An 18816-nucleotide genomic window follows, 5' to 3' on the forward strand; every position below is an offset into this window, starting at 1 on the left:
ATTCCTTTAAACATCACATGTATATAGATTTTGTTTGTGAAGAGCTAACACATTGTTTTTTTTTAAAACACAGACCACCACAATAGCAGCACTACAGCAGACTGCTAATCTCGTCAGTGGTTTAATGGTTACATCCCAGTCTGATCTAGTGTTACAGTGAAGTTGTCAAGTATTGAATACTTTTTAAAGTGAGAAATGAGAACAAAGTGATTTTTACATGAGTCTATGTTCAGAGTTGCGGTTTTAATTAAAAAAAATAATAAAAATAAAAAAAGTTAAGTGCAGTTTTTCAGCACGTCTCCAGAACATTTGTTTTAAATCTTAAAAAAGCACATATTAAGAACTTCTCTCTCTTACCAATGAACATTCAATACATTTCTGTGCAAGTTCATGTTAATAAACCTTTTCAGAAGTGTTCTGCTGATAGATAGGTTTCTTCAGTTAAACGTCCCGAAAGCAAATGGGGGGAAACTACACAACAGAAGCATACAAGAACATTTAATGAAAGCACAGCAAAATTGTGAGTTGATCGACTACAACACATGAAACTCTTGGTCTTGATTATTTTTTTTTATTTTTTTATTTTTAACATCCTGCTCTGCAGAGCGCAAGCCTGTTAAAAGTCAGAAAGGAGTGACGTCTTTCACAAACACCACCCCGCAGCAGCACATCATGTACAACTGAGCATGGCACACGGACTGCAGCTGCTGGAGCAGTCTGGGTTCCTAACAGGCACACAGCTCTTCCACACTCACATTTCAAGATCGCTAAGGTCAAGTGAACTCGTCCTCTTTTGACAACACCTCAAGCTGTGTTCCACTTGTGCATTCCCTTTTATAGGTACTGAGAAAGCTGCTGTAGTGAACCAAAGTGACTTAGTGGCCAACAGATACCTACTGGCCCAAAAAGTCAACGTTTCCCTAGAACCACCACCCACTTCAGAAATCACAGTATACTTCTTCCTCTGTGGCAGCAACACAGAAGTCTTGCTATGCTATTTTACTGTGTTTAATAACTAATGAAGGAGTACTGCTATTCACTAAAGAGAGCTCTGGTCTAACAGCTATTTCATTTCTAAATTCCTGCGCAGTAGTAGTGAATTCTACATTGAGTAGACACCACCTACTATGAAGAAGGATCATCTCTTTGGAGAATAGCACCCAGTTTGGTTTCCTTTTAAGCAGTAAATGCTGCCAGAGATGAACATGACCACTGTTTCTCAGGGTCAGTGGTTCTGCTTTGCCTGTCCGGACTGTGCAATCCCACTCTGTGGCTCTTCAATGGAATTATATGTTTTCTGTATAGAGCGAGTCAAAAGGTGATCTATGTACAAGTGTCGCTGTAAAGTACAGGGGAGATATTGGAATATTTTGTGTCGAAATCTTGTGTAATTATTGAATTTATTATTCTTTTTTTTTATAATACTGCTGCTCAATGGCACATCATTATCGCATAATTTCATCTGCTAAATGTTTTTTTTGGCAGTACTGCAATAGTACGTTACTGTTGGTCTCAGTATGATCAGCCTATACTGGTCACTCAAAATCACTAGGGGACGTGGCTATTGAATCACTGCCCTCAGCTGTTTCACAGCAAGAACAGCAGCTGGGTTACCTCTCCCCCCTTTAGCCAGCCTCGTTCCCCCTGACAGATAGTAATAGGAGTGATGTGATGTTTCTTAGAAACTGAACAGTTTGTTGTTTGCAGGGAAGCCAAAAAACACAACCGTCCCGTTTCTGCCGCCGGCTTCGACACACTGCCTTCTACACTCGCTGGATTTCAAACAGCTTCACGTCTGTGTCGTACCAGATCGGGGGGTCCACATTCCTGAGAAAAACAAACAAACATACAAGCAAACACAGAAATGGAATGAAATGATTAATCAATCAATCAATTTTATATAGCACCTTTCATGGGAAGGCCATCTTAAAGCACTTCACAATCAATAACACTAATAAAAAGACACAACAAACAAGACCAAACAATACAACAATTAAAGTAAAACAGAAAATAAAAAACGTTAAAAGGTAATCACACTCCAAAGGCTTGAGAGAACAAATAAGCTTTCACCCAGAGCTGGAGCTTGGTGGGACAAACTGCACTCCTAGCATGAAACCCCTATAGACACTGGTAAAACCAGCGGCCTTGAATCTGTCAATCCCAACTGTATAAGAAATGACATATAGAGTCACTATTTCAAACATAGTTTTAGCTCTTGAGCTGCTACACTTTACTACCGCACAGTGCTGAGCCACATCGCTGTCTGCTGCACAAGCACAGCAATCCTCTGCACAACACTACAAGCCCCTTGCTTCTCTTACCGCAGGTAGATGACTCCCCACATGTAGGTGCGGAACCACATGGCAGTGCCCGAGTTTGCCTGGTACTTGCGGATCAGGATGGGGTGTGGCACGGGCAGCAATCCTACCAGAGTACCGTGCTGGAGAAACTTGAGGATCTCAGACTCATCCGTCAGACCCCTGGGGAACAAAACACCCCCAAATCAGGGACCCCAATTCAACACATGCTCATCACACATGATTTAGGTAGCTTGGATAATTTTAGAGGGTAGTAAATGAATGGATTTAGTACCGGTAGTTAACAAATCAATCATTTGAGTAGATTACCTTTTAAGTATTTGCCTTTTAGTATTTCATGACAATTTATTTAAGGGGCCTGTTGTGAACATAATGTAACACTACAGTACACTGGTAAAAAAGAAGTTATGTTAATACAAAATAATTAAATATAATAAAAGCAATAAAAGAGATACAAAAGTGAACCAAGAATAAGGACATACTACAAGTAAGCAGTTTTTATAATTATTATATAAATTAATAAATGAACTTCACTGTGAACAATTAGAATGGGCAATCTAGTATATTTTAGTATTGGGTTGTACTACATACAGTACAAGATGACTACAAGCTCTTTCAACACAAAGAAGAAAGTTTCGCTCACTTGTCAATGCAGATTTTCTCCACTTGAGGCACCAGGACCTGCAATAGGCGCATGATAGTCTGCAGAGGCAGCTTGCACTTCCAGGATAATACCTGCCGATTTATAAACAGGCATTTAAGATCACAGGAAGGAAGGAAACTGTACAGGTACCCGGTTACCAAGAATACACATAATAAAAAAGTGCATGTGCATACAAAATGAGTTAAAAGATACAAATATAGGGACACAAAAAGACAAGTACAGTAAAAAAAACCACAATCTCTATATTTCATACACACCCAGTCAGAGGTGGGGGTCCACTGACTCACAGAGGAAGTGCTGGACAGACGCCTTCTCTCTGGTTTGACATAGAACACCTGAGGGGCGAGAGGGAGGGAGACAGTGACGAAATGAAAATACCAGTTCGGGGTTGAAGCAGCACAATGTGTTTGAAGAAATGAAAACATTTTCTCAAAGAAAGAACCTCCTACATAGAAATCAATGTGTGACCTACAGCGACATCAAGTGAGGGCATTGTGAATTGCACCCTGAAGACAGGATATGGGGGACAACAGGTAATACATGAAAAAAAAAAAAAGTAATGGACTCATTCCCTGAGCTAATATTTAGTCTCAACTTTGCTGTGCAAAAGCTCTTCAGATCCCAGGTCTCTCATCCCCTTTACCCCTTACTCTCCCTACCCCGCGGCCTGCTGTCATGACTGTACCTCATCGTCTACGGCCCCAGCGTTGGACTCCGTGTCACTGGCCCCTGCAGCCCCGCTGCTATCTGAAGGGCTCTGATTAGAGTCTGTCGGCTGCACTGAGATCATTGTGCCATCCTCTGACACCTGGGACTTCTCCGTCAGCTTGTCGATACCTGAGCAGGGGAGGGGAGGCGGCGAGTTAGAAAGGGAGCCATCACGTCACTGAAAGGAAACTTCATGACTGATATCACTCCACACAAACTGGATTTTGAGAAACGGTGCCACTAAACAGGCATCCCTATTTCCTGTATCGCGATCTGCTTTCTGCAATGTCCTCCCTATGTACGACAGCCACTTTCTTCTGCTGTGCTTGCTGGGTACCTGGCGTGGCGATGAGGCTTATCTTCAGGGTGCCTGGCTCGGCAGGGGCGGCCGGCCGCGAGCCCTCCATGGACACCCCCTCCTGGGAGTTGGTGCGGGAGATGGGCTCTGGGGATTTCTTCTTGCGCTGCAGGGCTTTCTGAATGGAGGAGGGGTCGGTGGGCAGGTTGGCAAGCTGGTGGAACACGTTGCGCTTGCGGATGATGGCGTACACCAGGTTAGAGTTGCCTGGAGGAGACACACACACACACACACACACACACACACACACATTACCAATAAATAACAATCCCAGAGTTTTGAGCTTCATTTATTTTCACTGCAGCCACTGCATTGAGGGATAGGCACATGCATTTTGTCATGCACATTGTAAAGATACGGAAGTCCTGCTTTCCCGTGATAGTTGAGAAACAGTTGCACACAGCTCTGACACAGTTTATATAAGTCTAGTGGATCATACATGGCAGACTGTTTTTACAATTTTTCTAATTTTACATTGTATCCAGAATATGTAGCAAAATAAATGTATATTGTGCTTTCACAAAGGCACAGAAACGTATGTGTGCACGCTAGTGGCTTTGGAAGATGCCACAGGGGGAATATAGATACAAACAGAGAGATGGGAGCTCCCTGCAATGGCTCCCTTACCGTCGAACTGGTACTGTATGACGTTGTTGAAGACCTCGAGCAGGAAGAAGACGAGGTGGTGGTTCTGCGAGGCGGAGAACAGGAACCAGCTGGTGGAGAAGGCTTCCAGGAGGTGCAGCAGCTTGTTAGCCGCCACCATGGAGAGGCTCTTCAGGTAGGGGGACACTGAGGGGGAGCGACGACAGACAATCAGCAGCCGGTACTCAATAATGGACCGGTAATAAATAGATAAGAATCGAAGCACTGAGAAGAAAGACTTCACAAAAGCCTTCAAATACAATTGAAAACATGCAGCACACATTATATATCATATTATATTATATTATATATATATATATATATATATATATAAAAAACTTTACTGTTAAAAAGCAAAAACGCAAATTAAAATTTCATAGGACGGGATGCTGTATAGGAGTTTTGGCAGGACTACATAACCATCGGCACTCTGAAAATAATTGTCAGAGTTTGCCAAAACAATAACAGAGCAAAATGACAACCCCTTTTAGTATGGGATTTTGCATGCAATGCCCTCAGAGCCCAGCAGGTGGCGCCAGTGACTCAAGAAGCTCACTCACCGTTAACAACAATCGTCAGCAGACAGTCAAAGAGAGGCTGGAGCCGCTGGTGACCGCTGGTAATGATTTTGTGAAAAATCTGGGAAGCAGACGGCAGGGTGTCACTTTCATAGGTAATTATGTTATTTTATTTATTTATTTTTTACACACATTATTTGTAATGGCTTTAATGTTCAATAAGGTGTTTCAGTGGTGTGTCCTGAGCACGGCTACTCACTACGATGAGCAGGTCAGCATGAGTCCCAGTGAAGACTGGGATGTCCATTGGCACTCGCACGGAGTAGGGTTTGTTTAATCGCACCCCGAAATTCCTCTCCCCGCTCAGCAGCAGCAGAATAAACACTCCGATGTGCATCAAGCCGACTCGGGCTGCAAAACAAAGAGCTAATGTTTAGCTGCTCTGATTCGTTAAGAGATCTTCTTTAAAACGCGAAACTTTTCAAAAGCGAATCAAAGATATTTGCAATGGCAAATCTAAAATTGTGTATTCTGATTTGTAGAGAATCTGCTGGGGAATATTATTAGCCGTTTGTGGCACAGTACAGCACAGCGTTTTTTTTTTTTTTTTTTTTATCCAGTGGTTGAGAAAAACTTCCAATGTGAGCCCAGAGAAAGAGGCGGTCGGGGTGTACTTACACTGGTCTGCCCTGGCATCGTTCAGGTAGAAGAGAATTGGAACCAGGATATCCAACACATCACTGCTCTTCAGCACGAAAAACAGGAATTTCTGAAAGAGACACCATTACTGTGGACTACCCAGTCCTTTTAGGCTCCCACCCATCATGCATATTAAGACACAGGGGCAGTAAAACAATCTGCTACAAGGTTTTGAGATAGTTTGCAATGATTTAATGTATGTGTACTGAATTGATAAGGAAAGCCAGGAGAGCTCAAACTCGTAGAATGCCCAGAGCCCTGTTTCAACTGGAATGCTCACTAATACAATGGGTGCTAATACACTAGATCTGCTGTTACATACAAAGTGCTGAAGACTGAAGGAAGTGAGCTGGCAAACTGCCCTACCTTGTTGAAGTCACAAAGTTTCCAGAAGAGCACCAGCAGCTCCTGGTGGAACTGGATCTTCTTGGTGGAGTTGGGCAGGTAGGTCTGGACCAGGGGGTTCGTCAGCAAGCGCGCCACTCCCTTCAGAATGAACTGGAAATCCTGGGGGTGATTGAAATACAGCTTTGCTGCAGGCACTGATGAAAGCATTTGAAACTTGCAAAAAGGAGACGGGCATTGCCTGACATGAGGTATGCAGAGTTATCCGTTCAGATACCTTACCTCCTCCCTGTGGATCCTGGACAGGTAGTTGACAAACAGGTTATCGGGTCCCACGGGCTACACACAAGGAAAGGGAAATAGAAATAAAAATGAACTATTCAGCTAGAGCTCACATGCAACAACGCTTTATGGCATAGGTGGGGATGGCTCAAGTTCAGCAGGTTCAGTTCTGATTAACTTTACTAAGCAGCTATCATGCAGCTGTATGCGGGCACGTGTACATGTGTATATCTATGATTCTGAAGAATTTTCTGAATGGGAAAGGCAGACAGATGAAACGCTGGCTCTTACGTCCTGGTCGTCCATGGCGGTGTTGGTGGTGGTGCCGTCCAGGGTGGGGCTGCCTGCCGCCGTGCTGCCCTCGTGCTCCAGCATGACGATCAGGACCTGCCCTGCGTGCTCCACCAGCTGCTCGCGGTAATCCGAGAAGAGCAGGTGATTGTACGGGATCCCGTAGCCCACAGGATCGTAGGCACAGACCACATTGAGCAGGGAGGTGAAGAGGGGCAAGGCATGTCTGTGGGAGTGGCAGGGCCAGAGTAAGCACACACACACGCACACACACACACACACACACACAAAGGCTGGGCTAGCACAACACAGCGGGGTTAGGGAAACACTTTAGAATCCTTAGAAAAGTTTTGCACTGTGTTTTTGCAGTTTTACCAGGCTTTTCCCATGGTTGTACTATGCATTTGCCATAGTTTACCCTCGTTTGCCATGTTTACTAATATGCTTTACCATACCTCACTATTCTTTACAATGCTTAACTGTGCTTTATCATGCTTTCACTATGCTTTAGTAAACTTTGCTATGCTTTTACTGTGGGAAACATTTATAAGGGAAGCTATCGATACTTATCATACTGGCTGAATGGGACAGATTCCATCTCTCGTTAATGATAAGTAGACAAGGCACAAGGTACCTTGCAAGAAATTTTGCTGCAAAAAAATAATCTTAGTTACTGTTATCCATTGGTGCATAACTGACCAGAAAGCCAGTGGACAGCAGGCAGTGTGGATGAAGACCCAGGTGTAGTGTTAGTCCCTGGAGCGGCGAGAGCTCACCTGTTGTCTGTGGAACAGAAGAACTGCACCCAGGGGTTCAGGACGTTGCTCTCGGAGGAGGGGGCCAGGTACATGGCCTCCGAGAAACAGGTCAGCAGGAGCTTCAGCAGCTCTGTCCTGAGAAAGAGAAGGGAGAGATATTGTTCAGGAGCGCTGATGAGCCCCAAACAGGGTGAAACATGTCTGCAGATACTGTGCTTTGACTTTTAAAACGCTGTGAATGTAGAAGCCTTTAGGTGACTTTCCTGCAATTTGATTGGCTCTTGTAATGCTGAAATTTGCATATACTGAGTACCCATAATTCTAGTTGCTGCTTTCTCCTACCTTAAATCAAAAGCTACTTGTATTTAGATATAGATAGATGGATAGATAGCTAGACTCAGGGGTGGGAGCAGAGCAAAGACAGAAAATGTATGGTGCCAAGTGAAGCAAGGCGAACATTTTTAGCAATTTATATTTTAACAGTAGTTGCACGTAGTCTATACACTACAAATACAAAGCAAATATGTGTATACAACCTACAGAAACAAACACACTGTGCACAATAATTGCACAAACCGTTTCATTTTACAAAACAAAGAAACTTAAAAAAAATGCAAACAAAAAAAGCTGTATTGCTTGTTTCTTAGCTTATCGTAATAACTTGTTAACTCTAAGTCACCATGCATAAGGGCATCTGTCAAGCAAATACAAAAAAAAAAAAAACACTTCACTGCATTCTCTCAGGTACAGCTAACCTTGGAAGTATTTGCGCTACGTCAATGGTCAAACGGCATTCAAACATTGAAACTCGAGTTGCTACTGAAACAATCTTAAAAATGTATGAATGTTCTATAAATGTGTTGGCTGCAAAAAAAACTAACAAGCAGACAAAAACAGATTTTTTTTTTTTTTTTTAAACAACCTTGAGTGACAAATTCAACAACATTTTCAAGTTCTGTAAACATTTTTAAAATATGTTGACATACTATTGAAAAGAACGTGCAATGTCCATATTGCTGCCTTTAAGTCAATAAATCGTATACATGGGAGGCAAACCTTAAAAAGCTGAAAACAACTTTTCGTTTTTGCTTACAAAATCAGCTCTCGGCTCGCCAACACCCTCCATTGCTGCAGTACACATTCCAAACACACACTAATTTTTCAGTTCCCAAAATATTTTTAAGATGGAAAACCGTCTATAGACGGAACACTCTCACCCCTGTAGACTGATTTAGTTAGATATCTTCAAAGAAGGTTTGAAAAAATACAACAAAAAAACTGTTAGCTGAATAATACAATCTAGCTGGACCAAAAAAAAACACACACCTCACACCTGCCAACTTACAATATTTCCAGATTCTGATTATCTCAACAACTTGTCCTAACCAACGTTAAATAATAGTTGCATGAGCAGGTCTCCTGGTACATGTTAAACTAACAGACGTTCCCATTCCTTTATTCTAACCACAAAGGCCACGCTGTCCCTCCCACTCGTTCCAGAGCGGACAGTAGCTGCTTGACCCACCTGTTGAGGTCGTGTATGTAGTTGAGTGGTGGGGAGTGAGCGAATCCCACCCCAGCCTCCCAGATGTACTCACAGCTGTCAATGGAGTGGATGTCCTCAGCAGTGTCCTGTAGAGGGAGACTCCTGATTAATCATGACCTTCATAACAAGCTGCAGATATTCACACAAAACCAGCCTGGCAGATGGCAATCGAGCAACAACAGGTGTTTGTTTTTTTTCTTGCTTCCTAGAAAAGACACTTATAAAGATTAAAATATGTCCCTATGGCAACTGGTATTCACAATAAATTGCATGACTAATGCAGCACTAAACATATCTTATACAGAATGTTGGGTGCAGGTGTCTGTGTTCATTTGGAGTTCAGCCAGCTAACTCTGAGCAAGTTTACAAATACTACAAGAAACTTAATAAATGAATTAACAGATATTTTCAGAAAAAGTCTTAGCTTGTTCCATAAATCCGTGCATTTGATTTCTGTCCTTCTGGACTGTTTGTACATATCTTGTTAATCCTTACTTCAATCTGCATTTGTATGAAAGGAAAACACTGCTGCCAAGCAAAGGAGAATCAACTTTGTCAGATACTAATCCTTACGAGTTCAGTAACAGGTGGGGGTGTAAACTGTTTGTTAAACAAGGGCCTTTGAATGATCACTCTGAGCTGACCCAGGCAGCATCTGCATACAAATTCATGCACGCAAACCCAGAGACAGCTTTTTGGTTGTACTAGATCGGTATAGAGCTGGCATGCCATAGTGTAGTACTATGTTTCCTTCTATTGACAACTCATCTGTGCCTCTATGGCATTTCACAACCTGCAAACCCACCCCCACACTCCCAGACACACATCTCCAACAGCAGCAAGGAAGGCATCGATAAAGTGAGTCACGATCCTGGGAACACAACAATTTTAAAACTGTATTCACAGAATCACACTGGGCTCAATTCATAACACTTTAACTCAGAATGACACTATAAAGCTACAATAAACCAGTGACCCAGTAAAACATGTGACCTGCAGATACCTGCTCAGGCTTAGCCATCTGATTCCAGCTACTCTCTGAATCTTATGAGTTATAATTTACAGCCCCAGTCTACACCACATCTAGAACAATGCCTCATTCTGCCTTCTTTAGACACACGATAGACCCGGTTAGCTAAGCTCCATTAATTGACTTCACACGAGCATATGGTGCATTCCACAAGAGAGGCATGTTGCAAACTCAGCCACAGACGCCACTGTAAGGGGCATAAGAATGTGGAACGTTTGCTCCTAAAGTCACCACTAACAATTTTTAACCTATTGAAATTATTATTATTATTATTATTATTATTATTTATTTCTTAGCAGACGTCCTTATCCAGGGCGACTTACAATTGTTACAAGATATCACATTATACATTATTTCACATTATACAGATATCACATTATTTTTACATACAATTACCCATTTATACAGTTGGGTTTTTACTGGAACAATCTAGGTAAAGTACCTTGCTCAAGGGTACAACAGCAGTGTCCCCCACTGGGGATTGAACCCACAACCCTCCGGTCAAGAGTCCTGAGCCCTAACCACTACTCCACACTGCTGTACTCTTGACAGAAATGCTATATTATTGTCTGTGAGCTTATTTATATCAATTACATAGAACAATAAAATGCCATTCCCTAATTATATCTTTGGAAAACAGTTAAAAATATATATTTATTATTAAGAGCCACAAAATAATACTTTTCTTACAAAAGTAATATGAGAAAAAATAATCCTTGCATGTCTCCCAGTTAACTTTACAGTGGAGCTGTTAACATAGCAAAGACAACCAAGATATCACAATGATATTATAATGCAATATATCCAAGATACAAGCAGAAATGTCCAGAGTCCTGTGAAGAAAGCAGGGGAAAGGTGTTGCCTTGCACTGTGAGAAACTCCATTTTAAAACTGGTTTTGCAGGAAAGTGCAACAGCCTGTAAGGGAGTTAGGGGTCGACAAATCCACCTGTAATTAGACAAGCTGTTTGTGGTGCTCAAACTGGTTTAGACAAATTACTAGGCAAATCTCAGCTGCAGGAAGGTTATTCATAACAGAGGGGGAACAAAACAGGCACAAGTAAAACTACTGTTGTTAACAAAACACCTTTGAGTATCCCACAGAAAGTAAAAAAGAACTGCTGTTATTTGTGCAATTATTATTATTATTATTATTATTATTATTATTATTATTATTATTATTATTATTATTAGTAGTAGTAGATAGCCCTTTCTTCAAACAAACATACATTTTGGGAATTCTCCATTTTAAATGAAAAACTGAAAAACTAAAATATGAATTGAGGGAAGACACACTTTGAAACTAACCGTTGTAGCCTTGTTATATTCATTAAGAGAATGGGATTTGAAAAACAAGACAAGTTACACTGCCCCCTCACTGCAAGGCTGTCATTAAGCGTTATCCATCTCGCTGCAGCTTCATAACAAGTCTAGCTGTATAACAAAGGTATCATATTGCATGGCCTCTGCAGCATTTGACCTTCAGGAGATTTCCTCAATTACATAAAAGCCTTGTGGTGCATATAATTTGCTTGTATCCTACAGCCTGTGACATTTCTTTTAGTGAGAAAGTCAGTAGCTCTGACAGACTGCCCTGACCAGCACTGCTCTGTTTATTTAAGAGATTAGTAAGATCGCTCAACCCCTTTCATAAACAGAGCCTTTTAGGTCAAGCTGTGAGACACACATTACTGATTAACAGACTCAACCCAATTCAGAGGTAATGACACAAATGAGGTGCATTACAGTGACAGAGAGCAGGTTTTCATTCATGAGAGGACACATTAATACTTTGGGATCAGAGGTGTGTTTTTTTTTCTCTTTCTTAATATTTCTTCTATAAATCAATCAACGCTGCTGGCTCAGTCTTTCATTTAAACAAGTGGGCGAGGGAAACCTCTGGACAATAGTGTCTTTTAAAGATTTTAAGCCGTGCAAATAGTGGGAATTAACTCGAGACATTGCTGGCTCGTCTCTGCAGCAACCGAGAATCTTCTGATAGAATCGTCTAACCTCCTGGATAGGTCCAAGCCTGCGGGGGACTTGAAGTGATGTGAGAGAAAATAAAAGCAATAGAATAAGCCATGATACCCCTGTTTCCTATATCTCAACATCTTGTTTCCTTCTCCAGCTAGATTAGCCAAGAGCAAATAGTGCATTGGTGTGCAGGGCACGTGTACAACTGATTGCAACAAATATTTTCTTATGCAGATGAATGCATTCATAGATCGGGTTAGTCTGTATTAAACTGCAGACAAACTCCACAGTCAATTAAGACTGATCAATCATATATATAGGTTCAGGCGGACTCACCAGGCTGCCTTTCTTGTGGCTCTGGACGGTGAACTCCGGACAGAAGAGCAGGTCAGCAATCGCCAGCAGCAGGGATTCGGCCAGGGGACGGCCACAGTCATCGTCACTCTCGTCTGCCTGCAGGACACACACGAGACGGGGTGTGAGAGGGATTCAGTTTCAATGCAATCACTCTAATGCACACTGCAAATAGGAAACAGCCACAGTCTGTTTTCTAGTTTGATTGGATTTCTATTGGTTTATTACTAGTTTTGTTAAAATGGCCATTTTTTTTCTTTTCAGAAATTACACAACATGACATCATTTGAAATCCATTTAAAAACATGCAATAAATAAAATGGTAAAAGTTTCATGCAAATCATTGTACGTCTGTCAGATTTTCCCACTGGGTACAAATAACATTACATTTTAAAAATCTTGCCATGAAAAGTACAGCACATAAATAAAATGCACCTACATAATCTATTGTTAGCCGTCAAGTTCTGTACACAGTGCAGTCAGCAAAAAGGTATGAAAAAAAAAAAAACAATCAAACAATGTAATACTAAACATGGCCCACAATTCAACAGCACAGAGCGGACACAATGTAGTTTATCAGAGAGGTGGGTGGAAGAAGGGGGCTGAGATCCGGGAGAGAGAATGACTCACCAGGCTAATTAACACCACCTCTGTCCATACACTGAGCTACGGTCAGAGAGCCACAAGCTTCAAAGCACTCAACATGCCAGTGTTATCATCAAGTGCAAACTAAAAGCATTATTCTATAAATATACTTCCCATGACGTTACTGCAAGTGCAGGGAACTACTCTGGTCTCAACAAGGTTCATCCAAAATAGCTTCTACTCAACACTCTTCGGTCCTGGGGCAAAACACCAAGTATAGCCCCAATGTTATATTATAATATTAATTTGACATGAATTCCACATATGGGTGACCTTCCTGCTGCTTTCCTCACAGAACGCCCCCCTCACTCTGCCACCAGAAGCTATACTGTGGGGTATTCAGAGAGAAAACGAGAGACGGCAAAAGATTTCTGAGGTATTGAATTACACACACGCCACTGGAAAAGTCAATCAGCAATAGCATGGATCAGCCTCCACAGGAAGGGAGAGATTCTTCTATTATTAAACTCAGTTTACAGGCTCACATTAATCTGATGAGTCATGTCTCATTATATTGAATCATTACTTGATTAAAGGGAAACTATTAAAGCTATTTTCATACGTATTTCTTTATTTAACGTTTATGGGACGTTGCTTGTAGTCCACTTCTAAACTTATTTTTCCTCATACATTTTTGAGTGACATGTTAAGATCTGTCCAACTGTGTAAACGACATTCAGAATTGTAAAATGAGTCTGACTCAATTATAATGCCAACAGGAGCGGCTTCACTTGCTCCATACACTTTTGGAACTTTAAAAGAAAGGGACGTTTCAGAAAACTGTTAAAAACACAGAATTCTTCCAGACGAGGATCTACTGGAAAGGGGGGAAGAAGCTCGGGTTTGGAAAAACACTTTTATAAATAAATGACTGGAACACAGCACTCCTGGCACCCGCGCTCAATTATGATAGCAAGGCACTTATCAGGACTTTTTCGTTTCTTATCTGTTGTAAAACTGTCATAAACTAGTTATACTGACTAAAGTGGGCCCTAAACATGAAAAGCGGAAAGTCAACAGAGGAGATCCTGTAGCTGTACTGCCCTTTCTTTACCTACAGCCTCGTTTAAAACTGAAATCTGGCCCTCTGTGTACAGATTAAGTGTTTAAGGATTTTACCTGAGAATTTGCCACTGAGTGTTTTAAAACAAAAAAAAAATCAGTAGACCTGTTTGTACAGAACTTCAACTCACCAAAACCCCCTGCTGATTATTTTATAATCCAAGACAAAGAAGTCTTTGCTCGGCAAATTGATAACCTTCAAAGAAACAGATTCAATTACAAAAAAAAAAAATATTCACAATTGAGATAAGCCTCTTACTCTGCAATACACTTCTATTTTCTAGATTTTGTCAGAATTCCCATTTGATCAACTGCAGCTTAACCGACCTGGCACAGACCCAATCACGATGCCTGTCAGATCCTACATTCCTCACAAGGCTGTGTGAAGGCATGTGATTGTGTGCAGGCTTCCGTTTTTTCATCAGGCATTCTTGAGGTCAGGATTGAAACACAAAAGGTCTCTTCCTTTCAAGAAAGGTTAGGGTTGCAATTTCAGAAACGGTTTTAAAAGCAGGAAAAGAGATTTTAGTTATAGCGATCCTCGTAGCTTTAAAGCAGTACCAGAAAACAAGGCAAAACCATGATGAAGATCCTTTTAGCCTTTTGCAATTTTTTTCAGTTGTAGTGGAACACAATTATCAATAGTATTCTGCAAAGGAGTGCCGACGCAGTTTTTAAAATCCATGTTGTAGCACTAGCACTGTTAGCACAGTTATCATGGGTCTGCCTTTGTTTGTACTGAAGGTCTTTTGGTTGCTTGCTTGCATTTTATACTCAAAGACAATATGGTATGGTACAGCTGTTGCTTCCTGCTTATTAAACCACCCCACGTGTTGTAGTTCAAACTCACTCAGTCACTCGAGCAGCAATCAGAACATGTGGCCTACTACAGAGAAAAGAACCAGGGTGCTTCAGTTTTAGTGTTGCGTTTGAAATACATCCACATCCTGAATTAACATGTGTGGTGGTGTTATGATCTATACTAGTTTCCATTTGGGGGGTTAGTTAAAGACTATCCCCTTGGGACCTATGTCAAGGTGAAAAGCTAGTGAAAATATACAGAATACACTGATGTACTCAAATACCCGCTACTCGACTGTACCCCCCGGCCCATTGAGACTCACCCCAGCTCGGCCGGCCCCTGGCACTGTGGACCAGAAGAAGCCCCTCCAGTCTGCGTCCTCGAAGATGTAGGGCAGGATGCGGGTGAGCAGGCGGGTACAGTTCAGCACAATCTGCTTCTCCTTCTGTGAGGGGCAGCCAGACTCCGTGGCCTGGACCAGCTTCTCCACCGCCTGCCAGGGACACAGGCAGTCATGAAAGCTCCCCTCTCCCCTCTCTCCTCTACACTACCACAGCATTACTCACAAGACTTTTTACTACAGCTCCAGAGATGAAAGGATAGAGGGGTTTTTTTAACCCACTGTAAAGACTAGCCCCAATAAAAGAAAGAGAAGAACGCTGTGAATGTGTTTTACAGGGAGATGGACGAAGACCAAGCAATGGACAAGCAGGACAAGAGGTTGTCCTGCTTGTCTATCTCCACTACAGACAGGTGGATTTGTAATGCCTTGTAACCTGGCCAGCATTAACTATCAAAAGATCGCTAAGCAATGGTCTAGCTGCAATCGGCACATGTGATCCACAACACAGGAACCGATTAGATACCAGGAAAAAAATTAATATATTATATTTACATATATATATATATATATATATATATATATATATATATATATATATATATATTATAAAATAATCTACAGTGTTATTCTTACAAAATCTCTATACCCTGAATTAAAAAAAAAGGTGCTAATGCTAATAGGAGGTAAGCTTTTCTCTGTCCACGTCCTGCTTCTCTCCTCTCATACACAGTTGCACATGAAGGGAACTGGCCTGTGAAAGGGAAATGGAGATTCCCAGCCCTTTTCCTGCTGTTCTGAACCCCAACCGCCACAAAAAGAAAACAGCAGCCCTGTGCTGACTGACAGCTTGTCCTGTGCACACACACACACACACACACACACACACACACAACAGCTGCTCTGAGCTCCTCGGAGTTCATCAGAACACATTCATCACAACACTGCTTGTGTACTTGACTTGCTGTAAGGGAGTTGCTTAAAATGCAGCACATTTGTGATGAAATCCTGAAGTTTCATTGGTGACCGTACCTTGTAACAGAGGGTGGCTAGGTTTGAGGGGGACTCCTCCCGAACGGCTCGGATCTCAGCCGCTGGCACCAGTGCAAACACATCCTGCACTGAAGTGGTCGTGTCTGCCCAGAACTGGTCCCAGAACGCATCATCTGTCGCTTCCACAGGCTGCAAAACAGAAGAGGCTACTGCATTCAATAGGGGTGTAGAGGAATGTGGTGATCATGTACACCAAGTGGACCAGCAACTGTGTTAGTAAACTCAGAATATTCGAGTAATCTAAATATAATTACTACTACTCCAATACTTTGACCAACTAATAGTCGTTCATTTCTAAAACAAATGGGAAAATGCGCTAACTACACCGTGCTTCATTACCTAGCTCTGCTATTGGTTAAGGGAGTACATGAGCAGTGAAAATTGAATCAGCTTTTTATCTTATATTTTAAAGCATAGATGTTACTGAGCAAACCTATTTTTGTTGTGCTTTGTTAGTAAGCAGTCGTGTTGTGTGCTTTATACGAGTCGTCTAAGGGTGTTACAACGCAGCTGAAAGTGTTGAAGGTACTTTTTATAAAGTTCTGCGTTTTATAGTTAAAACGCCCCTGCTGTGTATTCTTATTTCTTACTTCTAGTTTAAATACAATACATTACATGCTTTAGATGTTTCTTCGCAGTTACTGTTGCATTTATCTAAGGACCTGTTATGAGTAATTACAGGTCGAGTATTCGAAACCTCTATTCTTGGTATACTCGAATAGCTTATTATTTGAAATTACCACCCCTATTAAACATCTGGGCATGAGGCTACGTCAGACCAACATCACTTTGGTTCATCACACTGCCACTATTAGCCGTTACCATGTATTTATTTGCATGAAAAGTAATGCAACACTCCAGTTCCTAATTGTCAACACAGAGAGTAACCCGCAAATGCAAATGAAGTTTGTGCCACCTCCTTATTTACATGCCTTTCATTTCTGTTCAGCCTTCAAAGGCTGTACAAAAAGTACATGTCAAATATATACACTATATTGCCCTTCTATTATCTTTTCCAGTCCACCTTAAAGGCCCCCACACATGCCGCAATATGGGCACTTGAGCGCTGGTTAAAAACACGTCAGCCGTAAAATAAACGAAACACAACTTTGCACGATTCATCCCCTAGAACTAACGAAGCAGCCTGCAGCAGCCTGCATTTGTAATAACCGTGTAAAATATCAGGGGCTTAATTTGGAACACTTCAAAAACATGCCGATTTATTTTTCACGACCACCTTAAAACACGATTGCACCTGCCCTGGTTTTTATCATGATATTAACACAAAACAAAAGCAGGAATTGTGTGTTTATTAATGGATTTATTAATGTATTTATTTATTCTTATTATTTATAAATACGTTCAATCAATGCATCTTCCATTTGAATTCCAAATGTATATTAATACCGTATTGCAAGGTAGACCTGTCAGAATCTGTACATTCTATATATATATAGTTGTTAAAACACTACAATGTTGCATTTTGGCCCCCAAAACAATAAAAATAAATAATAATAAAAACAATAATAATATGAAATCCATGCGTATTTTATTTAAACAAATAGAAATGAGTACATCAGAATCGTATAGCTATAATAAAACGTCTATTTCCCTGTCTTTTTTTTTTTTTTTTTCCTTAATAATGATCTCAATCTATTTCGCGATGACATCCCTATGATGCTGCCGTGCCATCTGGTCCGTTCTTTTCTCTCTCTGATTGCAAGCTAGTAGTAGTACACAGCTTTTTTTTTTTTTTTTTCAATGATTTAAATAATTGCATCAACTACCGTTTGTCTTGTATGTTCGTTTACCTGTGTTTTGGTGGTGAGCTGTATCACTGCTTTTCTAAAATTAAGTTTAGAGTCAGAGTTGCCCATTTTCAGGCTGGTGTGGCTTTCGTTGTTTATCCCGCAGAAACACCTCCAGCTCTGTGAGTCGGCGCTGAGGCGCAGGCAGTACTATGAGTGAGTAAATATGCAGGATCCTGGATCAGGGACTTCCGGGATCCATATTTTATCATCCTTGGTGCACCTTCAGGCAGTACACACGCACACTGCTGTGATGCAACAGGCACACCGTGTTGTTCCTCTAAGCCTAGACAATTAGGGTTCCCATGCCACCTGTCCCAGTTTTCCATGGATCGTCACGATTTTACGAGGAATGGTGTCCAGGGAATTCAAATTAAGCGCAAGTTAGATCAATCAGGATACAATATTACTGCAATAGACGTACAATATTGGTTGTCAATACTAGTCTATAGTAGTAATATTATTAATAATGTTTAACTAATTGTAAAACTCCCTACCCTGACATAAAAAGTCTATTTAAATATACATCAAACACAACAGCATATACAGGGTGCAAAGGCTACAAGCAACTATACCAAGTTAGCAATGGCCACTGCAGTGTAGTGGTACTTGAG

At 41.3% G+C, this 18816-nt stretch overlaps 1 protein-coding gene across 1 annotated transcript; it reads right to left on the reverse strand.

Annotated features, from left to right (window-relative positions):
- Nucleotides 1–555: 555 nt before the first annotated feature.
- Nucleotides 556–18691, reverse strand: LOC117424229 (protein HID1). The gene is made up of 19 exons (XM_034040405.3): nucleotides 18206–18691; nucleotides 16374–16523; nucleotides 15324–15494; nucleotides 12475–12591; nucleotides 9112–9218; nucleotides 7605–7721; nucleotides 6829–7054; nucleotides 6538–6594; nucleotides 6277–6417; nucleotides 5890–5980; nucleotides 5471–5622; nucleotides 5254–5332; nucleotides 4676–4840; nucleotides 4028–4255; nucleotides 3668–3819; nucleotides 3240–3317; nucleotides 2962–3053; nucleotides 2322–2480; nucleotides 556–1827 (listed from the first exon to the last, which is right to left on the reverse strand). Exons 1-19 carry the CDS (start codon nucleotides 18269–18271, stop codon nucleotides 1764–1766), a joined length of 2412 nt encoding a protein of 803 aa, XP_033896296.2. The 5' UTR covers nucleotides 18272–18691; the 3' UTR covers nucleotides 556–1763.
- Between the last annotated feature and the right edge of the window lie 125 nt (nucleotides 18692–18816).

This window comes from Acipenser ruthenus, chromosome 19 (assembly GCF_902713425.1).
Source record: "Acipenser ruthenus chromosome 19, fAciRut3.2 maternal haplotype, whole genome shotgun sequence".
In the NCBI taxonomy this organism is placed as follows: Eukaryota; Metazoa; Chordata; class Actinopteri; order Acipenseriformes; family Acipenseridae; genus Acipenser; species Acipenser ruthenus.

Excerpts from the sequence above, each read along its gene's own strand:
- LOC117424229 (XM_034040405.3), bottom strand. The coding sequence starts at position 18,271 with ATGGGCAACTCTGACTCTAAACTTAATTTTAGAAAAGCAGTGATACAG. Across the intron at positions 7,722-9,111 it reads TACATACACGACCTCAACAG|GACAGAGCTGCTGAAGCTCC; the intron begins GTGGGTCAAGCA and ends TCTCTTTCTCAG. Across the intron at positions 3,820-4,027 it reads AAGCCTCATCGCCACGCCAG|GTATCGACAAGCTGACGGAG; the intron begins GTACCCAGCAAG and ends TCCCCTGCTCAG.